Below are 20,124 nucleotides of genomic sequence, written 5' to 3' on the forward strand. Positions count from 1 at the left end.
GAAGGGGAGAAAAAGAACAACGTCTGAGATTAAAACTTGAAAGTGGAAAAAACAACACTAGAGGTTTGGAACGGCGGCGGTCCTCGAATAGAAACCAGGATACGAGATGGATTTAGTTATTATTCAGTTATTATTTAATGTAAGCGGTAGTGCCCCACATCTATGGGTTTTACTGCTAAAATCACAAAGGTTTCAGGCTTTCATGGCAACTGAACCATTAAATAATAACTCATATTCTAGGAAAAAACGTAAAAATCAATAATTTTAAGTGTATTTATTACACAGCAGCCATCTTTGACCCCTGAGTATTATTTTACTAGTGATTTAGTTACTGTGATCAAATTAGTCTTTCTTCTTTAGAGTATTTCATTACCTCTATATTTTTTAGATGTTATTAAACGAGGCAATAAATGAGCTGATTAAAAAAATAAGATATAAGTTAATCAGTCAGCAGATCCCGGATGATTTATTGATTATTGACATTTCTGAGAAGGTTATTGGATGAACTACACTGAAACTTCTGCCAATATGCAAATTCTGTTAGTTCGAATGAAACAAAAGGAGAAGAGATGAAATGACTGGCGTTTTATCATATGATGAACATCATTGTCTGTAAAAGTTTTTTGTACAAACGTCAGTCTGGATCCAAATGATAGAAAGATAAAGAGACGAAATATAGGATGAAGCTAGAGCAATATCACTTCCGACCACATCACAAGAAACTTGTTAGCCCCAAACGGTATAAAAAGAACTGGACAACCCCCCTGTGATGTCACTCTTAGGTTCTCTGAAGAGTCATTTTGAAGCCTTTTTTTCTGAGCACTGGAAGACGTCAGACTAGCAGAAGCCAACGCCGGTTAAGTGAGTCTCAGCTTAATTTTTGCAATCTATTGTAACTTCACATAGATCACCTGTAATGCTAACTGACGTTTTCCTACACTTATTCTGATCAAATCTGTCCATCCATCCTCATTTCAGATATCACTAGCAAAACGACATTTGAAATAACCACTGCCAGCGTTGAAACAGAGGCTGATGACACTGTCAGAACCTTCAACTAGCTGACGCCTGGTTAACGGGCCTTGTGGGCTTTGTCAGGGTTGATTCCCAGCAGAGATCTGACTAGCTAACCTGGAGGCTCCAGCTGCTATTAGTGCTAGTGGCCAACTAGCTGCCTAGCTAAGCTTCATCCTCAGACCCTTCCAGGCCTGCCGAGAGGTCACAGGTCACATCTGGTTGGTACATCTAGCACAGGGGTCGGCAACCCGCGGCTCTAGGGCTGTATGCGGCTCTTTAGCGCCGCCCTAGTGGCTCCTGGAGCTTTTTCAAAAATGTTTGACCTTTTTTTTCCTTCTTTTTTTTATTTTTTTTCTTCTTTTTTTCCTTTTTTTCCTTTTTTCTCTTTTTTTCTTCCTTTTTCCTTTCCTTTTTAATCTCGATATTTTGACTTTTTTCTCAAAATTTTGACTTTTTTCTCGAAATTGTACTTCAACATTAATCTCGACATTTCAACTTTTTTCCACAAAATTTTGACTTTTTTCTCTAAATTTTGACTTTTTTCTCTACATTTCGACTTTTTTCTCGACATTTCAACTTTTTTCTCGAAATTGTACTTCAACATTAATCTCGACATTTCAACTTTTTTCTCGAAATTTTGACTTTTTTCTGGACATTTCGACTTTTTCTCGACATTTCGACTTTTTTCTCGAAATTGTACTTCAACATTAATCTAAACATTTCGACTTTTTTCTCGACATTTCGCCTTTGCCATTTGCCTTCATTCTAAGGCTTATACAAGACATTTCTTTTTTTGCGGCTCCAGACACATTTGTTTTTTGTGTTTTTGGTCCAATATGGCTCTTTCAACATTTTGGGTTGCCGACCCCTGATCTAGCAGAACAACAAAACATCATCTTTAAAATAGCCATAATCAATTGTGCACTGTTGGATAATTATGTCCAAACAGTGCTAAGCGCTAAGGAGCTAAACTAAGCTAAGCTAAGTTGTTTTTGGTCGGCTCATGGGGAAACGCAACAACGTCCACCTCTAGTGGGAGAAAGGAGTATTGCAAAACACGCCAGACCGTCTCCACTCGTTACCACAGCACTGTCAGTGGCTCTTTGGCAACACAGCAGAGATTTACGCCCCCGTGTGGTCAGCAGTGGTACTACCACTTTGAGTGGCCTTAACAGGAACTTCCAGTTGAGCCCAACGGTGTTACATTTATGTCGTCAGATAACAGCCAAACGTATTTCCCAATATGTGGAACTGTTTCTTGAAACTGAGAGTTACTTAATTTTACCAACTGTAGCTTATTTAATTCTAATTAAGTTGCTTTATATAAGTTGTTGTCTGTCTGTGGCAGTTGCCTGTGGACGGTGGTCTGCAGGCATAATGTAGAAGTAAGAATATCTGTATGTTCTGAACTGTTTCACCAGCTGCACTTGTGGATCTCACCTGTACTGTGGTATCACACCTGTACGTGCATATGTTGTGTGTTTGGAGAGAGAACGTCTGCCGAACACTGATTCCGTCTCTCTCCCCACCCTCTCCCACTTCTGACTCGTGTTGCTTGTACCGGAGTTTGTTGCGTCCATGTCTGTCGGTTTCAGTTGTGAGTCTGTTTGTGTTTTTCGGTTTAAGTTAACGAAGCTTGAGTGTTGTGCCATTTCCCTGCGACTTCCCCTCCCTTCTGCCAAAATTACAATAGGTACCCCAACCCTGCATCCCTGAGGCTTCAGCCAGCAGATTGGTGCCCAGTGAACACAGCAACATTTGAAGGGTGGAGAACTGAGCCTGTTGTTTATTGTGGAGGGAATCTTTGTTTTACAGCCAAAGATTAGGCCTCCTGTCTGTCCTCATAGCCTTTATGCTGAGACATGCTAATGCCTGTTGATAAGTAAAGCCTGTAAATCTCTGTGGTTCCTTATTTTCTGTAAAGGCTTTGTTAGAAGTTTCTATGAATTTATGAAGCATAAAGTTGCTGCTGCCGGGTTGCTTGGGTTATTTTATAGTGGCCATATTATGCATTTCTATGTTTTTTTTTCTCATCTACAGTCTTAATATGATGAATTATTATCTTTTATATGATCAGACGCTCAAATAGCAAGTTACTCATAGTTTAAGGTAATTCTTTCCACAAAATACTGATTTCAAGGTAATGAAAACACTTCATTTTGGAGAGTTTTTTTTTCTAACATTAGCTCTGTATGACACCACAGAGGGCAGAGTTTACTTTTATGGTCATATCATCTACAGTGGGCATCCACAAGAACAAGATCTTCAACGGTCATTTGAAAAACATAAGTTTATGACTGTGCAGCAAAGACAGAACAGGTTTTCCTTCCTGAGGCTTTTACCAGTATTTTTTACCACATATGGTCGTTAAAGTCAGCCAGAGTCTCACGGGTGGCGTCCACCATGTGCAACATTACGCAATACTACTTTTCCATGCATAGACGTGACACACAGTGCAAAACATCCTAGGATTGCAGCACGTCAAAAGTTGAGCTTGGCTCAAATTTAAGCAAATTTGTGCATCCAATGTAAAGTCTTTAATCCAGTGAAAGTAGGCGTGGCTCTCTCTGTCATTATATTGGATAGTTAGTTTTTTCCTGAGGTTTGTCGTGTCAAACGGAGGTGTGCAAAAACCTCATTCCACATCTTTGTGGTCCTTCGCTGCACGCCTGTCGGTACGGCGAGCGGGCAAATTAAGTTTAGAGGTCGAGAGCAGAGGTACTTTTGTTGGATGCTTAAATTTGTTGTTCATGTTTATGCGTTAGGACAAACTGTCAGATTTCAAATAAACCCTGGATGTGGCTGTAACATGAAAGCATTTAAGCACGCGTCTCTGCTCGACACAACAGATGAAGCGATGAATTTGTGCACAAAAGCACTTGTAATATAGCGAAAAAGCGATACCACAGTTTTAGAAAAGCTAGTGTCCCGGAGAAGAGCGATGTCTGTTCAGGGGAAATTGGTGTCGATTCAAACTTAGATGGCTGAAATGAGCATAATATGGCCACTTTAAGCTATCCTGCTAGAATGGCTCTGATAGTTGTTTAGGTCTTTCATATTGTGTGTCCTGTCTTTTAAAGTGATTTTAAGCCCTTATAGTCTAATAGAGCTTTTAAGATATTAGGACATGAAAGGACAAACAAACAAGCCTGTATCTTTCAGCCTCCGCGTCCCCAGACGAGAGCAGAGCGCAAACAAGATGGAGGATCCCGAGGTACATTATAGCCTGGCCTCACGTAAGCAACCCATAGAAGAGATTGTAGCGGCCCTGTGACTGTGATTAAGCGCTCTTATTTAAGGAGTACACCTGCTTTGTTTGCACGTGTGCATACCACCACCACCCCCCCTCCCCTGCCATAGCCACCGCTGCCCGCCACATCACTGCCTGCGTGCTGCAGATAAGAGCCCTAAAGCTGTGCAACAATGTAGGCATCAGAATGGAAAGTCTGCATTTCAAGCCTCTCTGTCTCTGGCTGTGGTCCCCGCTGCTTTCCACCTGTCACAGCTAATCCCACGGGTTTCTCCCAATCCATCATCTCAGAGCACCACCCCTCGCTTCATGCAAGCCCAGGAGCACTTCCACTCCAGTTTACCCTGACGGGGCAACATGCAAATCCCCCGCACAGGGGAGCTTTAATGGCACAGGCCAAGTGACGAGGGCAGAGGCACCGCATGGTCACGTGTTACAGGAAGGAGCCGTAACTCACATGTGGACCCCATACGAGCCACGATTGTGACAGTTTTCTGTAGAACCAGCCCGGTGCTGTCGTCAAAGCGAGATTAGTAGCGTGGGAGACAGCTGGTGGGTCTCATGTATTTTCATTTCTTCATCATGAATATACTTTTTGCACCAGGTTGTCTGTACTTTTGCTGTGTAAGGAAACTTGTAAATATCTTATTTTGAGCAGATATCTTTAAACTAAATTTCCTTAAACATTTTTTAAACATAGTAAACATAATTTATTACAGCAGGTCTTGAAGTATTTGTCAAACACAACGTCGGGTGAAGCCAAGAAGAAAGAAATCACCTTGGCAATACTAAGTATTCCCTCAAGGCTTCCAGAGGTTTTAAGAGGCTGAGTTGGAGCTGCTGCTGATCAGCCTTTGATCAGCTGATCGTCAGCAGACGATGTCGGATCTTGCCTGTGCGTGTTAACACAATGCCAAGAGGGAACACCATAAGCAAAGAAAGCGAAAAAACAGGAAAATCATTCAAGGTCGGCGCCAGTCTTTTCAGCAAATCTGTGGCTCCGCCTGCTGCTAAAGGTGGATCAACAAATTGTTAAATCATGAGGATACCTAGGATTTTCCACGAGTTTGACTTTTTTTTTAAGCTTTATTTTTGTCACACACAATGAAACTGTGGACAAAGGTTGTGTAGGATTAAGTGATGGGATTTCTTTCTGTACTCTCATTCAAATATAATTCTTTTTTTTTTTCTTTCTTCAAGTCGACCGCTTTCACAAATTTTCTGGCTCGTCCCCGACAGGAAAGGCAGAGCTGGAAATAGCCCAGAATGTATTCGTCTCTTTCATTCTCTCCATCTCTTAATAAGGCTTGATACCTCCTTCTGCTGCCTCAAGGCGGCCCACGATAATTAATTCAATGATTAATATCCGGTCTCCACTGGTAATGTCTCTGTGGAAACCAGAGAAGAAGGGGAGCTTAAAGAAACAGTGACACAATAGTCCCTTTAATTGACTGCACATCCCAGATGAGCGGACCTGACGTCGTTCTGGTGGAGGATGTCACTGCACAGATGACGAGTGTCAGTACGAGTACGAAGGCTGCCACCTGCCTGTCCTCTCAGGTGTCGAGGTTCAGGGCTGTTCCAGGTGTTTTCAGCCACTTCTGCCACACATGGATTACCTTTGTCTCCTCTGCTGAGTCATGCTGACATCGACTGTCATCATCTTGATCAGAGCTGATGAGCTCAGATCGTTCACATGATGAGAGTTAACTTCCTCACGCCTACAAAAGAGGAACAACTCAGTTTGAGCTGCAAACGTAGGCCAACGATTCTGCATCTGAAAAGGAAATTACTCTGAAGTACTGTAGGCTGTCTGCCTCGTTCCCGCTATTCTGTTAATGCAAGGCCGATTAGCTCTGCTGTGGTGTGGTCGTGCCTTTGGCGGCCCCCTCTCCGCCGTGGGTTGAGTTGTTGCTCTGCATGTCGATGCTGGAAGCTCTCGTTGCGTCTGCATATGCTAAAGCAAAGTCGAGCAGCAAATGAGGATTTTCTGATTTGTATTGTGGAGCCGAGTACAGATGAGGTTGCATTTACGATAAACAAACAGTTCCAGCTGCCATTTAAACATTAGCACAATAACATTTTAGGGCAGTAGTTCAGACTTATTATTATTATTATATATTTTATTTATTAATTTTTTTTGTCTTCATACTACCGGTACACTCATTAGTGGTCCCCAGGAGTCGATGTCGGCACCGACTGACTGTGTTGTGTATTTTTTGGAGATTCCGTTCGACCGACGTGACAAACGAACGCAGCTATGGTTGATCGTCTGAACCTTATAAAAAGCAAGTATCCCCCAGGCCTAAGGCTCAGAGCCCCACCCATGTTCAAATTGAAACATTTTTGCATAATTTTAGAAAAATTGAAAGGGAAAATTCATTCTAGATGGTTAGTCGAGGTAGATAACGTGCATCAAGTATCACGATACTTGGTGCACGTTATCTACAAACAAAGATTGTAAAAACTGCTTTCACTGATTTATTTTTATGTTTCGAACTGTGCATCCATCAAAGCTAATTACTTATATCCAACATCTTCTGACAGCCGTGTCCAAACATCGTTAATTCTAAATAGAAATGTGAAATTAGGTGAAGTTTTGAAATCAAAGACAGAAACTTCTTCAAATGTCAATATTTCCCATTTTTTTCCAGAATAAAGTGCCAATTAAATTTGTTGGTTTGGACCAAAGTGGACTTTTGAGCCCAATGTGCTGATGTAATTATCCAAACTTAACAAAACCTGGTCCTCCTGATGCACACAGCATCCCTTGGAGGCGTCGTCTGTAGCGGTTGCTACGATTCGCGCGTGTCAAGAACCCTTTCAGTAAAAATCAGAAAGTCTGTAAACTGGTTCGAGGCTTCAGTCGCAGGCAGCACGTCAGTGATCTCAGGCTGATAAATCAACAGCTTGCGGCTAAATCTCGGAGTGATTGTGTGCTGGATTACTGTCAGGCAACAAATTGTGACATTTATAAAGAAAAATGCACCTTGTTTGGTGTCTCAGCTCCTAATAGCCAAAGGGAATGGTTTTCCATCTGACTCCTCTGATCCTGGAGAGCAAAGCAATAAATCCACTCGTGATATGACTAAAATAGGCTTTTGTCAAGGTTGACAGGCATCAGAGGGATGAGATTCCTGATGTGAAGAGAAAATCCTTCTGAGCTGATCTCTTGCAGCAGTTATTAAAGAATGCAAGAGTCTGTTTTAGACTGTATATCGTGTCCTTTAAGGTTTTCTAAAGGAATGCAATGACAGATCCCTGAGCGGGACAGACATTAGTACCAAGAAGGATTATAACAAGTTCAATTTTTGGTTTTGATTTCTCAGTAAAGGATTTTTGCTCTTTTGATTACATTTTACTTAGAAACTTCCATCTGAGATTGTTTCCATGGAAACAGATGAGAACAAATTAGAGTGCGTTTCTGATTAAAGACAGTCAAGTACGGCAGTGGAGGGTTTATGATTAGGGCCAGAGATACATTTACAAAGACGCATAGGTCACATGGTTTTTATTGTTTCATGGGGCAGGTTTTTACCCTCTCGTGTGTTTTGGTGCAACTTCATGTACGACTTCTCTCTCCCTGGCTCCACTTGATCGGGTCAAACAGACAAGTAGACCTCGTAGCCAGATCTTCATGAACACGCAAAGGAACAACAGCTCCCACCTTAAAGTTGGGTTTGAACCATTTGAACCATATTTTCACATTTTAGTGGAGCTTTTTGTGAGATAACTTATCACTGCAACAACAGGGTTTCCCACTCAAGTTTGCAGGGGCCCAAAAGAGGCCAGATGGCACCAAAGATGGCAGAACTAATGCAAGTTTTTTGGTTGTCCCTCATCTGCAAACTCAGCATTTCTGGTCCATTAAAATGTTTTTCTTGGCGTTAAGGAGCGTTGGCGTGAAAGGATGAGCGTGCATTGCTGATGGGAGCCTCCAGGAGCTTCATGTTCATTAGGACCATGTTCAGGACTCACCTATCTACGTGGGTTTATACAGGTGGACTAACATCTTCCGACGGACTGACCAGGGGCAGCAGAGCTGGTAGCGCTTGTTAACAACAGACAGTGTAATCAAGGTCAGGTGTCTGTGAAGGAGCACCTCTGCACCCCAGATGTTGAACTGATTGGATGTAAACGTCCAACTATGAGAGATTTCACCTGTGTTTCCTGCTAATGCTGCATGTGATATTACAGTTGTTGCCAAGCAACTGTCATAACACGGTGTAATCAAAGACAGGTGACTGTGAAGGAGCACCTTTGCACCCCAGATGTTGAACTGATGGATGTAAATGTCCAACTATGAGATATTTCACTCGTCTTTCCTGCATTACAGTTGTTGCCAAGCAACATCATAACACTCCAATGCAAAGTATTTTAACTAACCATACTTTCCTTTTTCAATTATGTTAGAAGGGAAGTCAGAGGGGAACTCGTAGAAGTCTGAAGGCCTCCAACATGAAGGCCTCAAATATATTATTTGAGGCCATTATTTTCAATGCAACGCTGTTACTCTACAATATTATTCAGTTCAATTCGGCATAACTCTACGAGCACCAGGACTTTCATGTGAGAAGTAACTCCAGCGCCAGCTGCGGTCAGAGGTAGAGATCAGGAGTGCAGCTGGTTTGTCATAAATAAGTCAGTGCGCGTCGCTGACTGCAGGTATCGCTCTGGGAGACGGAAGTCAGCTCCTCGTTTATTCACAGACGAAGCTGCACCCATTCGTCCGAGTCGCTCACCTCCATCACCTGTTCCAGTTCATTCACTGTCTCTGTAGCTCGTTCTCCTAATGCCAAATACTAACCTGCCAACACACACGCACACACACACAGACACACACACACTGCACCAAATCATTTCCAACTGCAGCTCCTCTCGTATTTCCCACATCGGGGGAAATAGAAAGAGGAAGTTGTGAGCAGCAAACACTTGAGTTTCCTCACATCAGAGTGTCGGATAATTTACAGACTTATTTTATAATCTTTGTCTAAGTCTTTTAATCTTGTTTTCTTAGAAGGCCAGTTTCCTTGGCTTTGATCGGACGTGACGACTAAACATGATCCTAGATCAGGATGTTGACAGCACTCTCTACATGGTGACATTTACAAGGGACGTAATTCAAACCCCAACAAGCTTTTAGGCGTCTTCAGTCACCTAAAACTCCACTGTACCAGCCATATTACCACCAACCAGCCTTTTAAATAGATGTAAATTAATTTGATTTGTATTATTAGGAGGAAAAGCGCCGATTAGATTGATTGGTCGTCCTTTTATTTTAGTTATAAACCAAGACTCTGACCCGCAGCGAAGAATCCTGCCACTGCAGCTCTGTAGCCACTTTCTGTTTGGTTTCCACTTTATTTCTTGTAATAATTTCCCACCTGGGTTTTTTGTTTCCTCCACTCGTGGGACAACCAAGCTCATACATCACCTCACTCAGGTTCCCCCAGACCGTTCCCCCGCAACATCTCTGGAACATTTTTTCCATCATTTTTTGCACAGATAACACTCCTGGAGGGGCGCTTGTTTCCACCAAACGTGGTACCAGTCTTCTGAAAGCAGAAAACCTCCAAGGCACTAAAGACAAACAATGTGCAGATTATAAATAACCAGTGAGCTCAACATTCATGTGTTACATGTATGTTAGGAGATGTGATTTAAGATGTGAAGAGGAAAGAAAATCCCGCCAGTGGGTCCGTGAGGCTCATCATCTGGTTTCACGTGGAATCATCTGAGAAGTCGTCTTATTTGGAAATTTGCAACCACGATGCAATAAAAGTTGGACCTCTGCGTGAAATGTCATTAACTGTTCGTGTCTCTGGCCGAGTTTAGGAAGATCTTCCCTTAAAAAGACATCAGCTGTGTCTGAAACCCCCCCCCCCCCAGACCCACCTCCATCGTCGCTGTTTTGTAGATGTGTCCAAACATGTAGCGTAAACTACAACGCTGAAGTTGGTTTTATTGTATTTACAATGCTTGGCCTACATCTGGTGTACCTAATAAAGCGGCCACTGAGTCAGCAGTGCCCAGCGCACAGGGATTCCTCCAAATTCTTTTAATCTTTTCATGACATTGTATACCAGAGATGAGATATATTAGAATATTATTCTGAAATAGTTTTTTTTTTACACATCAGTCAATTTAAAATGTTATTTTTAAACCCAATCATGTCATTAACCGGTTGACAATGAACCCTTTAATGCCTGGCATATAAAATAATATGGTGATAAAAGTGTTATAATGGTATTTTTATGTATTTATCTCATACTATTTGGTGGTGCAGAGGTATCACCCGGGGGGGCGGGGCTAACACCAGATATTTCTATTTACTGGTGTGAGACACATTGCTGCTGTCAAACCCAAGATGAGCTCATTCTTTTCATTCAAGTCTTATATTTGATTTGATATGTTGTTTTCTTTTTAAATTTTATCTGAACTTTGGGGGTATTTGGTTTGAAACGAGCAGCTGCACCAGAATAACCAAGATTAGTTTCAAAAGCCCTGTTTATCATTATGAAGAAGCATATTATGAGTAATCCACCAAACTGTTCTGGGAAACAGAGAAAAGGAAACAGTGGAAGCACTGACGTGGCCTGAAAATTACCCAGATTCCCACCGCTGCCCCCCCACCCCCCCACTGCCTGTGTTTACTGCAGACCCATCAAGACACAGCAGTGTGTCAGTGTGGATCAAAGTCGGCGCTATCAGCCAGCGAACACAGCGCCGACAGTTGGAGGGTTGCTGAGGAGACTCTCCTCCTCTTCCCTCTTTTATTACACACCTAAAAACCGCCGTTGATTGTGTATAAACAAGGCGAGAGGGAGACGGATGGAGATGGCACATAGCAGAGAATCTCAGGCTCGCTTTCATTGCTTTTTTACACTTAAACTCTCACATCAAAAGGCTCGTGAATACACTCTCGTAGAAGGCACTAGAATGGCATTGAGAGAGGCAGAGGGACCCATTTGTATTCAAATCCAGAGCTAATACATCAATAAGTCTATTTCATGGGCAAAATTCCCTCTGAGTGTGGAGAAGACACGCTCGCGGCGGGAGCGTCCGCTGCCTTAAACGCCGGGCATCACAGCCGTCTCCTGCCATCACTGTTTCTACCATTATTTATATTTGTTGTCACCGTCCGACTGTAACGCACCCTGGTTGGTCCAATAATAGGAAAATGGCTGGTGCATGTTGGGACACGCCCACCTGACTCCGTTACCACCAAGCTCCAACCAGGTTTAGTCTCATGCGTATCATGCAGCTCCTCGCCTGGTCACTGGAGGCTGTAAAGGCGAGTCTACATCGTCCTCCAGGTTCAAATGACTTTAGACCAAAAATAAACTATTTTATTGAAACAGCTGCTTTAGTCTCAGCCGTTGGATTTCACATCCATAACGACTCTGAAGGGGGGTGAACTTTTTAGTAGAACGCCAGGAGATTTGATATAAAGCAATACATGTATTTCTAATATGATTTATTGACAGTCAGCTCAACTAACCGCTAGCCATTATCACTTCCTGGTTGGTAATCACTACGCTACCAGTTTGTATTAACTGGTAGCCACAGCTAACTTTGAATGACATACAACGTCAGTCCATCAAATGCGATGATTGCCGGACTGGACTACTGGACTACTGGACTACTGGACTACCAACAATACCCTACTGCATGACTTTTGTTGCGTCTTCATAAAGGAATTTCAACGAATCCTTTTGCTGAGGTTGGACATCTTGATGAGTAAGAACGTTATCTAACTGCATCATGAGATTTTCAGTCTAACGGACTACTAGATTAGTACAGAGGTGAAGGTGGCGAAGCAGCCGGAGGATCTCCGGCCAGGCGGCCACTAGCCCACCAGTCGCTGACTCCGGCTGGCCGAGCCACCTTTGTTCCCACACCTTTCCAGACTAAGGTGATCAGTCAATACAGTTACAGTTAACGGCACGACAAACGGTGTCCTCTATAAAATAAGAAAGATGCTCTCTTAGGTCTTTGTTCGCAGCTCAGAAGTCAAATTTATTAGCAAGTGCTAAGTGACTTGACTGCAATCTACCTACCTGTCACTCAAAGAACAACAAAATAAAACTTTGCTCCTAATCATAAAGATGACACTACATCTATCTTTGGCTGTAAATGTGTAAAGTTGAACATTTTAACTTGGAGGTCAGCGGAGATGGACTCAGTTTTGGAGCCGGCTCCTGGTGGTCAGTGGGGGTACTGCAGGTCTGGATCCAGACCCTGGTGGTCGGTGGAGGAACTGCACACAGTCAGTTTTCTGGACAGCAGAGGAGATAAATATGAAATGAGAGGTTTTGTAAATGGACACAATAGTAAAAAAACTGTGTGTATTTGAAGAGACTGCAATCAGACGGTGAAACAGCGGCCAAGACAAATACTGTTGCAGATGTCCAGCTACTCCCCTCCTCATATCTCCACCTCCCTCCTTCTGACATGGAGGCCTGGGGGTTTTGTATCCTCTGCTGTTTGATTTGCACCAAAGGGAGATCTTGTTTGTTCTCCTCAATGCAGCATTTATGGTTTAAGATTCTCCTCACGACCTTGTGCTGGTCCTGAGCAGCGAGCTACGTATCCGTCTCCCCTGAGTGAGGGAAAAAAAGAAGAACAAAACACAAGAAAAGAACAGTGATGCTGGTCTGCCGGCCGCAGGAACCTGCAGCCCTTTTTTTCCTACCAGTAAACAAAAAGAGAGGGTGGAGAAAAAAAGGACAGAAGCAGCTTCACCTTTTCTTTACCGAAGCTGGATTTTTATTGGGTGGCTTGTTGAAATGAAGGTTGAGAGTGGAACCACAGCTCCCCCTGGTGATGACTTAGCGGTACTTCAGCTACATGATGTCACTGCATCTTCCAGCGCTCTACTAACGTTCTGTTTTCTGTCTCTCTATCTCACTATCCTTTCGTCTTGGTGCCAATTTTTCCACTTTAAACACTCCAATTATCCTTCCCCTGCTCTACCTCCTTTCACATCCCCCGCTTGATTTTATCTCATCCATCCACTTCATTTGCCCTCCAATTTTTCCTGCACGGTTCCTCCTTTCTCTCCCTCCAAGATCCTTATCGGGACGAATTGTTGGAGGAGTGTGGTGGTTCTTCACCCTCATCATCATCTCGTCCTACACGGCCAACCTGGCTGCCTTCCTGACTGTGGAGAGGATGGTTTCGCCCATCGAGAGCGCCGAGGATCTGGCCAAGCAGACCGACATCGCCTACGGCACTTTGGACTCTGGCTCCACCAAGGAGTTCTTCAGGGTGAGTCGGTGACGCCAGGTTTAATTGTCGGGCGTTGGTTTTCATTGTGTTTAACTCACCAGAGAAAAGGCGGGAGATCGTAGATGTTTATATTTAGTCATCAAGTTAACTGCAGGTGTCCCCTCTTGTAATATTCATTTAAAACATCGTAAAAATTATCTGAGTATTAGGGTTAAAAAAAGATCCCTGTACAAACTACATACAACCTTTTTTTTTAAACATGCCATCATTTATAAATGGGGCCAAAAAAAGAAAAGTCAAGTGGGCAATACTAAGTGCCACCGTGATTCAATGTTTCTGAGGACTAAAGCGAAACAACTCCATTCTAGGATATGTAGGCTGGGACGTCGACTCCTGTGAAGATTGACAGCCACGTCGAACGTTTTTCTCTTAATCTTTTTCGCTGTGGGACGCTGAACTCCAGATTGTGTGGAAATGGTTTTTAAAGCCTTTTCCAGGCGGATTTTTCAGCAGAAATTGCTTCTCTAAGTGCATTGCTGATGTCTTTCCCTCGTGGCATTGTGATATCACACCTCCACACCAACAATCTACCAACACATCAGGTAGCTTGTTGAATCCTGCAGAAATGATGACCAGATAATTTCTGCAGGATTACAAGAAGAGAACTGGGTTTACCTCACGAATGAACATTTAAAGTGTTTCGCTGTTCATCTTAGTTCTTTAGTAACAAATGTCAGGCTCATGGCAGCATGCGAGTCATCTCTTAAAGCTGTAATCTTTTCTGTTTTTTACTGTTTGATAATATAATATCATGTCAAATGAAAGTCAGGGTAGTTTATGAAGACATGTTTAATGCAGTTAACTGACCTTATGCAGCAACTGATTTTTACGCATAATTTTCTTGAGCAGCAGTTTTTTGAAGCCTATTTTCTTCTCGCTGATGATCTCCCAATGCCAACGTCATCGGTGTGTGCAGCAGATGAGGACACACCGTCTTCCTCTCCATATTCTTTCCTTTTCCAGAGCTTCTCTTTCCGGCGTGTCGCCTCAGCCTTCCTCTTCTTCCTCTTCCTCTTTCTCTTTCTGACTGCGCCACTCGTCCATCCATGGATGAACAAACACTAAAGCTCATTTTAGCAGATATTTTCCCCCTCGAGCAAAGCGCTGCTAAATCACGTGCACCGTTCATGATAAAAACATGCCGCTATTAGAGTTTTAGCCTGATTGCGGTAAAGAAGTTAACTAGTTATAAACATGGAAATTGTGCTCTGCAGGCATATGTGATCTAATTAAAACACAGGAATCAAAGTGTGAAATTTACTACGTTATCGATCAAATCAAGGCTCAGGTTGAAGTCATGGTTTAGTTCGATCCAGGACCACTTTCTCTCTTTAAAATAGTAAATCCTAATTTTTAAGATGAGAAAGTCGGATATACTTGCTGACAAACACATTCCCACACATACTTACTTGCTTCCATACATACATAAATACTATACTGACAACTTTGGGTTTATTAGTCCAGTTCCCTTAAGTCATTCAGTGGGAAGGGGGGGTTTTCTTATTATGATTGCAGCTATTGTATTAAAATAAACAAAGGTGTCAGATGCCTTCAACATTTTTAAAGACTAAAACTGTCGACTACACTGTTCGATAGCTACATCAGAAATCAGGAATCACTTTATTTCCCCAAATGAACAATTTGCACAGGAATTTAAAGCAGCACTATGTAACTTTTCCACCTTAATATAATATTTCCAGAGTCATTGTGATGGTACATCAACTTCCAACAGGTTTAATGACACCTCTGTCATGGTCTGAGGGGTCTGTATCGCCTTCACTGGCACTATGTAACTTTGAGGTGCATGGTAGGAACCCTTCCACACTACTGGTAAAGCACTACCGCTTTTGTCCAAAGGAGCCGCTAAACTCAACAAAAGCTGAAAGTTACGTTGTGCTGCTTTAACCTGGTAAAAACAGCACCACTGAGCAATAAAATAAGATAACAAATTATAAATAAAAATAGAAAAAATATATTATATATATATATATATATATATATATATATATATATATATATATATATATATATATACATATATATATTACATTGTGGTATCACTCAGAAAGAGGAAAAGCCTGCAGACATGCATCTTTTTGAACTAACGTTCCATGTTTCTTCTGTTCTGCATTGCATCTCTCACACCACATCCACCTTTCGAACCTCCAAACCTCCCTCACAACCTCACAACCCCCCCTCACAGCGGTCCAAGATCGCCGTCTACGAGAAGATGTGGGGATACATGAAGTCCGCCGAGCCCACAGTGTTCACCAAGACCACTGCTGAAGGGGTGGCGCGGGTCCGCAAGTCCAAGGGGAAATATGCCTTCCTGCTGGAGTCTACCATGAACGAGTACACAGAGCAGCGCAAACCCTGCGACACAATGAAAGTCGGAGGCAACTTGGACTCCAAAGGCTACGGTGTAGCCACACCCAAGGGTTCACAGTTAAGGTGGGTGGAATAGTGTAACAATATGTCCTACGTGTTGTTATGGTATTCCACCTTCCCTGGTGTGCCACCTTTCTATCACTGTCTCCACTCACCGCTTGCCGTTGGTGGGTGGGGCAGTTTCTGTGTTTGCTTTAGGGCAGCTTTTAGACATCAGTATTTGCTGCATGCTTGTGGAGCTCCGTTGTAATGCTGCAGGGTGGATTTTGTCTCATTGTTTTCCTCCTTACAGCCCTCCACACCAGGTAAGTGTCTGTGCTTGCGCTTGCTGTTTGATGGCATGCCCGAGGCTTCAGTAGACTCATCTGAAAATGTCTCACCTAGAAGGTTGTCTGCATTTATAAGCGGTAGTTCAGCTAGTCTTCTTCTGATCTCTGTTGCAGTTGACTGGTTGTGTATATTCACCTGAGTTTTGGGAGCCATTTGAACGATCCAGCCCAGATGTGTCCTGCGGACTCAGACACAGAAGACTGCGACATTGCTGAAGGGCGGGGCTCTACAGGTCCGGTCCTCAAGGGATGCTCCCCAGCTCTAATATACCTGCTCAAATCAATGGGTCATTGACAGACTTGTGTAGACGCTGGTGACAAGCTGATTGGTGATCGCTTCATTGGAATCAAGTGCATTAGAGCTGGGAAGCATCACAAACATGCAGGGCCACGGTTCTCGAGGACCGGGCTTAAAGAGCCCTGCTGTACAGTGTCAAACTAAAGACCCAGGGGTCAGATCCCAGCCACCACCTGGTCGTATTTCAGCCACAAAGCATTCCAAATCAGCGTACTTGGTGTATTTGTATACTGCTTTGGAACCATAATCACATGGCCCTCCACTACATCTCACTATGATATCTCAAATGAGGCCTTTTCCTGCAACTGCATTGCGCGGACAGTCTTTCGATGTGGAGCTCGTCCGAGAGCTCCACATCCGAATCGGAGCTCCGTGTGAAACCAGCTGTGGGTTCCCTGTTGGCTCCATGTAAATGGTTGTGCTCAGGTTCAAGGATGATGTATAAGCATTGGCCCAAAATGGGCGTCCTAACTCAATTGCACGTGGGCCATTTATACGGGACCAACATGGAACCAGCAAACGATCCCATATGGGACCTAGTTTTATATCTCAGATCTGTTTACATGCAAATGTTGGCTGGTTTAATGATGGTTTTTGTTGCAAAAATGCATCCAGAAGAAGGAACATCTAAAGACAAATGGGAGGTACAATGGATATCTATCTGTCCATTTTCTTATCCGACTTTGGGTCGTGGGGCAGCAGCCCGAGCTGAGAGGCAAACGCCTCTGCGTTCCCGACCACCTCGTCTCGCGTTCCCAAGACGTAATCGTTTCCAAGACGTAATCCCTCCAGCATGTCCTGGGTTGTGTTTCTGCTCGACGAAGACGAGTCGGTATCTTGTTTTTACCATCGGACAACAGCAGCGGCCAAAGTTGATGTTGGAAGAAAAGCATCAAAACAATCTAAAAGCAGCAGAGGCAACCTTTAACAGTTAAGGAACTGGTGCAAGAAGCGTTATCACTCATCCAGCATATCTGGGCATTTTTTAGTGGCCTGAAGGCAGATTTGTTTGTCGCACCACAGAGTCTAGTATTAATGGTTAAATGCAGACGCAGGGGGGGGGACCAAACAAACGGGTGCTGCTTTGGCCAAGAGGAGTACCTGACAGATCACGGTAGTTCTCTTCTCTGGACCCCACTCTTGTTGTTTTGGGGATTATCGTTTTCTGTCAGCCACTCGTCTGGATATCAGCAAGGAAACACTCCGGCAGCGGCGTTGACCGAGGCAGATCTTTCACATGGCTCCACAAACAGACTCAACGGCCTGAACTGAAATATGGGCTGTGTGCTCTTCTGTTTCTAATGCACTCACGTTGCTGAATGTTTTTCTTTGTTTTTGTGATGATTTAAATAAATTAAAAGGATCAAAACGCACGCCGAGGCAAATCTCTCCCTTTCGCTTCACTGTCGCCAGACGTTACCTCAGCAGCCCGTGGAAAAACCAGGGAAATTAAGATGCACTGTTATTCTGAAAACGCTTTTCAAGGACATTTTTTGCAAGTCAGTAATGATTTTCCAGAACAGCTTAGCCCTCAGAAATCCCACAAGCTTCGAATTGGCTGACAGGCTGCACATATGCCATGTAAAACAGCTCCAATTTGTTGCTGCTGTTTGCCAGAATATTATAATTAAATTAGATGATGAGCTCCCTGTAAGTGGTTAGTTTATTTGGGTTCCAGTACTTTTCAACAGCTTCACAAAGTAAAACATTACAGTTTAATATTTTAAATCCATGAACGTATTCTGACGTGTATGATCAAAAAACAAAAAGGGGAAGAACTGAGGAATGCTGGGAGTTGTAGTTTCAGCACCGCTGTTCAGACAACTGGATTAGTTAAACAGAAAAAAGCAGCTTAGTTTAAATGTATACACCACATTTGGGGATTTTGATTATTTGCTGCCAAGCCTGGAGTTTAGCATGATATAGCTAACCTGAGTATCAAAAATAAACTTCCTAAAAACAACAAAAACTGAACAAAAAAAAAGCAAAGTAGCAGCTAACAAGAACACAGACACTTAACTAACCCTAACCCTACACGTTAGCATCTGTTAGCTTTTAGCCATGATGCAAAAAGTAAAAGATGAGCTAGTTTACAAAATAACTTCAACATCAAAACCAGACACTATAGCAGCACAGCACAGAAAAGTACGTTGAAGGAGAGAGATTTGCATTTTGCGTCCAGTTTAGGTTCTTGAATAGGATTAATGCACTTTTCCACCCTTGTCCCTCTCTTACTGCTACTCCCCCTTCCCCCTCTCTTCTTTCCCTCTCAAATTGGACAGCATACTCATCCCTCTCACCAAATATGCTTTTTATCGTTTTCAAGAAGTGCAGTTAACCTGGCAGTGTTAAAACTCAATGAACAAGGCCTGTTGGACAAATTGAAAAACAAGTGGTGGTACGACAAAGGAGAGTGTGGCAGCGGAGGCGGTGGCGAGAAGGTTAGCCGCTATGTCGCTATGCCCATGTGACCTTGATGTGGGTAAAGAGGAAATGTTTGTTGGCAACGAGAGCATCTGCCGGGTCGACCCGCAAAGGAATGCAGACAAAACCTTTGATCTGGAAAGGAGGGCAAGTACTGTTGAAGCAGAAATATTCGCTGTTCTGCTCACAAAGTGACCAGTAAGAAACATTTAATGTGGTTTTTAATGACTTAATCCACAAAAGAAAATGGTCACCGTTTTGGGTGTTTTTAGTGTAGCAGGAGCACAAACAAGCCAATAGTTTTGGTTTGGCAGTACCAGCCTCCATTGTTGTTCTCAGAAAGGTCCCGGCAGAATGCGCCCGTTCCAGAAAAGCGATGCAGCCGGGGTCCCACATATATATGTCTGTTAGCTCTAACTACCGCCCAATCAAGCCAACCCTGCAAACGAATACCTCATTCAACGAGCAAAGAGACATGTAGCTCAAGTGGGGCCCCTTCCTGGCTTTGTCACTTTGTGAAGAGTACTGAGCTGCTCTTGTTGGGCTTCTTCTGATTGAATAACATAAAATAACATGTCCTATGATGTTATTTATGTTATTTTCCCCACCCCCGTCCTTCCCTGTTCCCCGCGATTTGAAGAACGCCCGTAAACCTTGCCGTATTGAAACTGAGTGAAGCAGGAGTCTTAGACAAACTGAAAAACAAATGGTGGTACGATAAAGGGGAGTGTGGACCCAAGGACTCTGGAAGTAAGGTCAGTCTCCACCAGCCTGGGAGCCTCCCCTCCTGTCTTTGTCTCTCTGCACTCTCTTGGCAGTACTATTGTGTTATTACAGCTGGCTGGCTGATGAGATAAGATGAGAAACGGCCAGTGACAGACATGCAGGTAGAGGCTTAGCTTGAGGGATGCAGCATGACAGGCACAAGGCATGAACACGAGCGTTGGTTTTACAGCAGCTGTGCAGACAGACGCGAACACAGTGGTCGTCACCAAAGATGGTCCCAGAGCATGTTCGGACTCTGTACACCACACGGGAGATCAGTAGCACTGTATGCCTCGGCTGTAGCGGCACACTCAATACTGATGGACGTTGTTGATGCACCGGAGCATGGAGAGAGCTGCCAC

The 20,124-nt window shown here is 43.3% G+C and overlaps 1 protein-coding gene across 1 annotated transcript in view; it reads left to right on the top strand.

The window, feature by feature from the left end:
• gria4b (glutamate receptor, ionotropic, AMPA 4b) overlaps window positions 1-20,124 on the top strand; it is a 156,207-nt gene that overhangs the window by 128,450 nt on the left and 7,633 nt on the right. The window contains exons 12-14 of the mRNA XM_061740334.1: window positions 13,339-13,537; window positions 15,762-16,009; window positions 18,900-19,014. Coding sequence (XP_061596318.1) covers window positions 13,339-13,537; window positions 15,762-16,009; window positions 18,900-19,014 — 562 coding nt within the window. The remainder of the gene's footprint in view (window positions 1-13,338; window positions 13,538-15,761; window positions 16,010-18,899; window positions 19,015-20,124) is intronic.

Source organism: Cololabis saira, chromosome 14 (genome assembly GCF_033807715.1).
Source record: "Cololabis saira isolate AMF1-May2022 chromosome 14, fColSai1.1, whole genome shotgun sequence".
Lineage (NCBI taxonomy): Eukaryota > Metazoa > Chordata > Actinopteri > Beloniformes > Belonidae > Cololabis > Cololabis saira.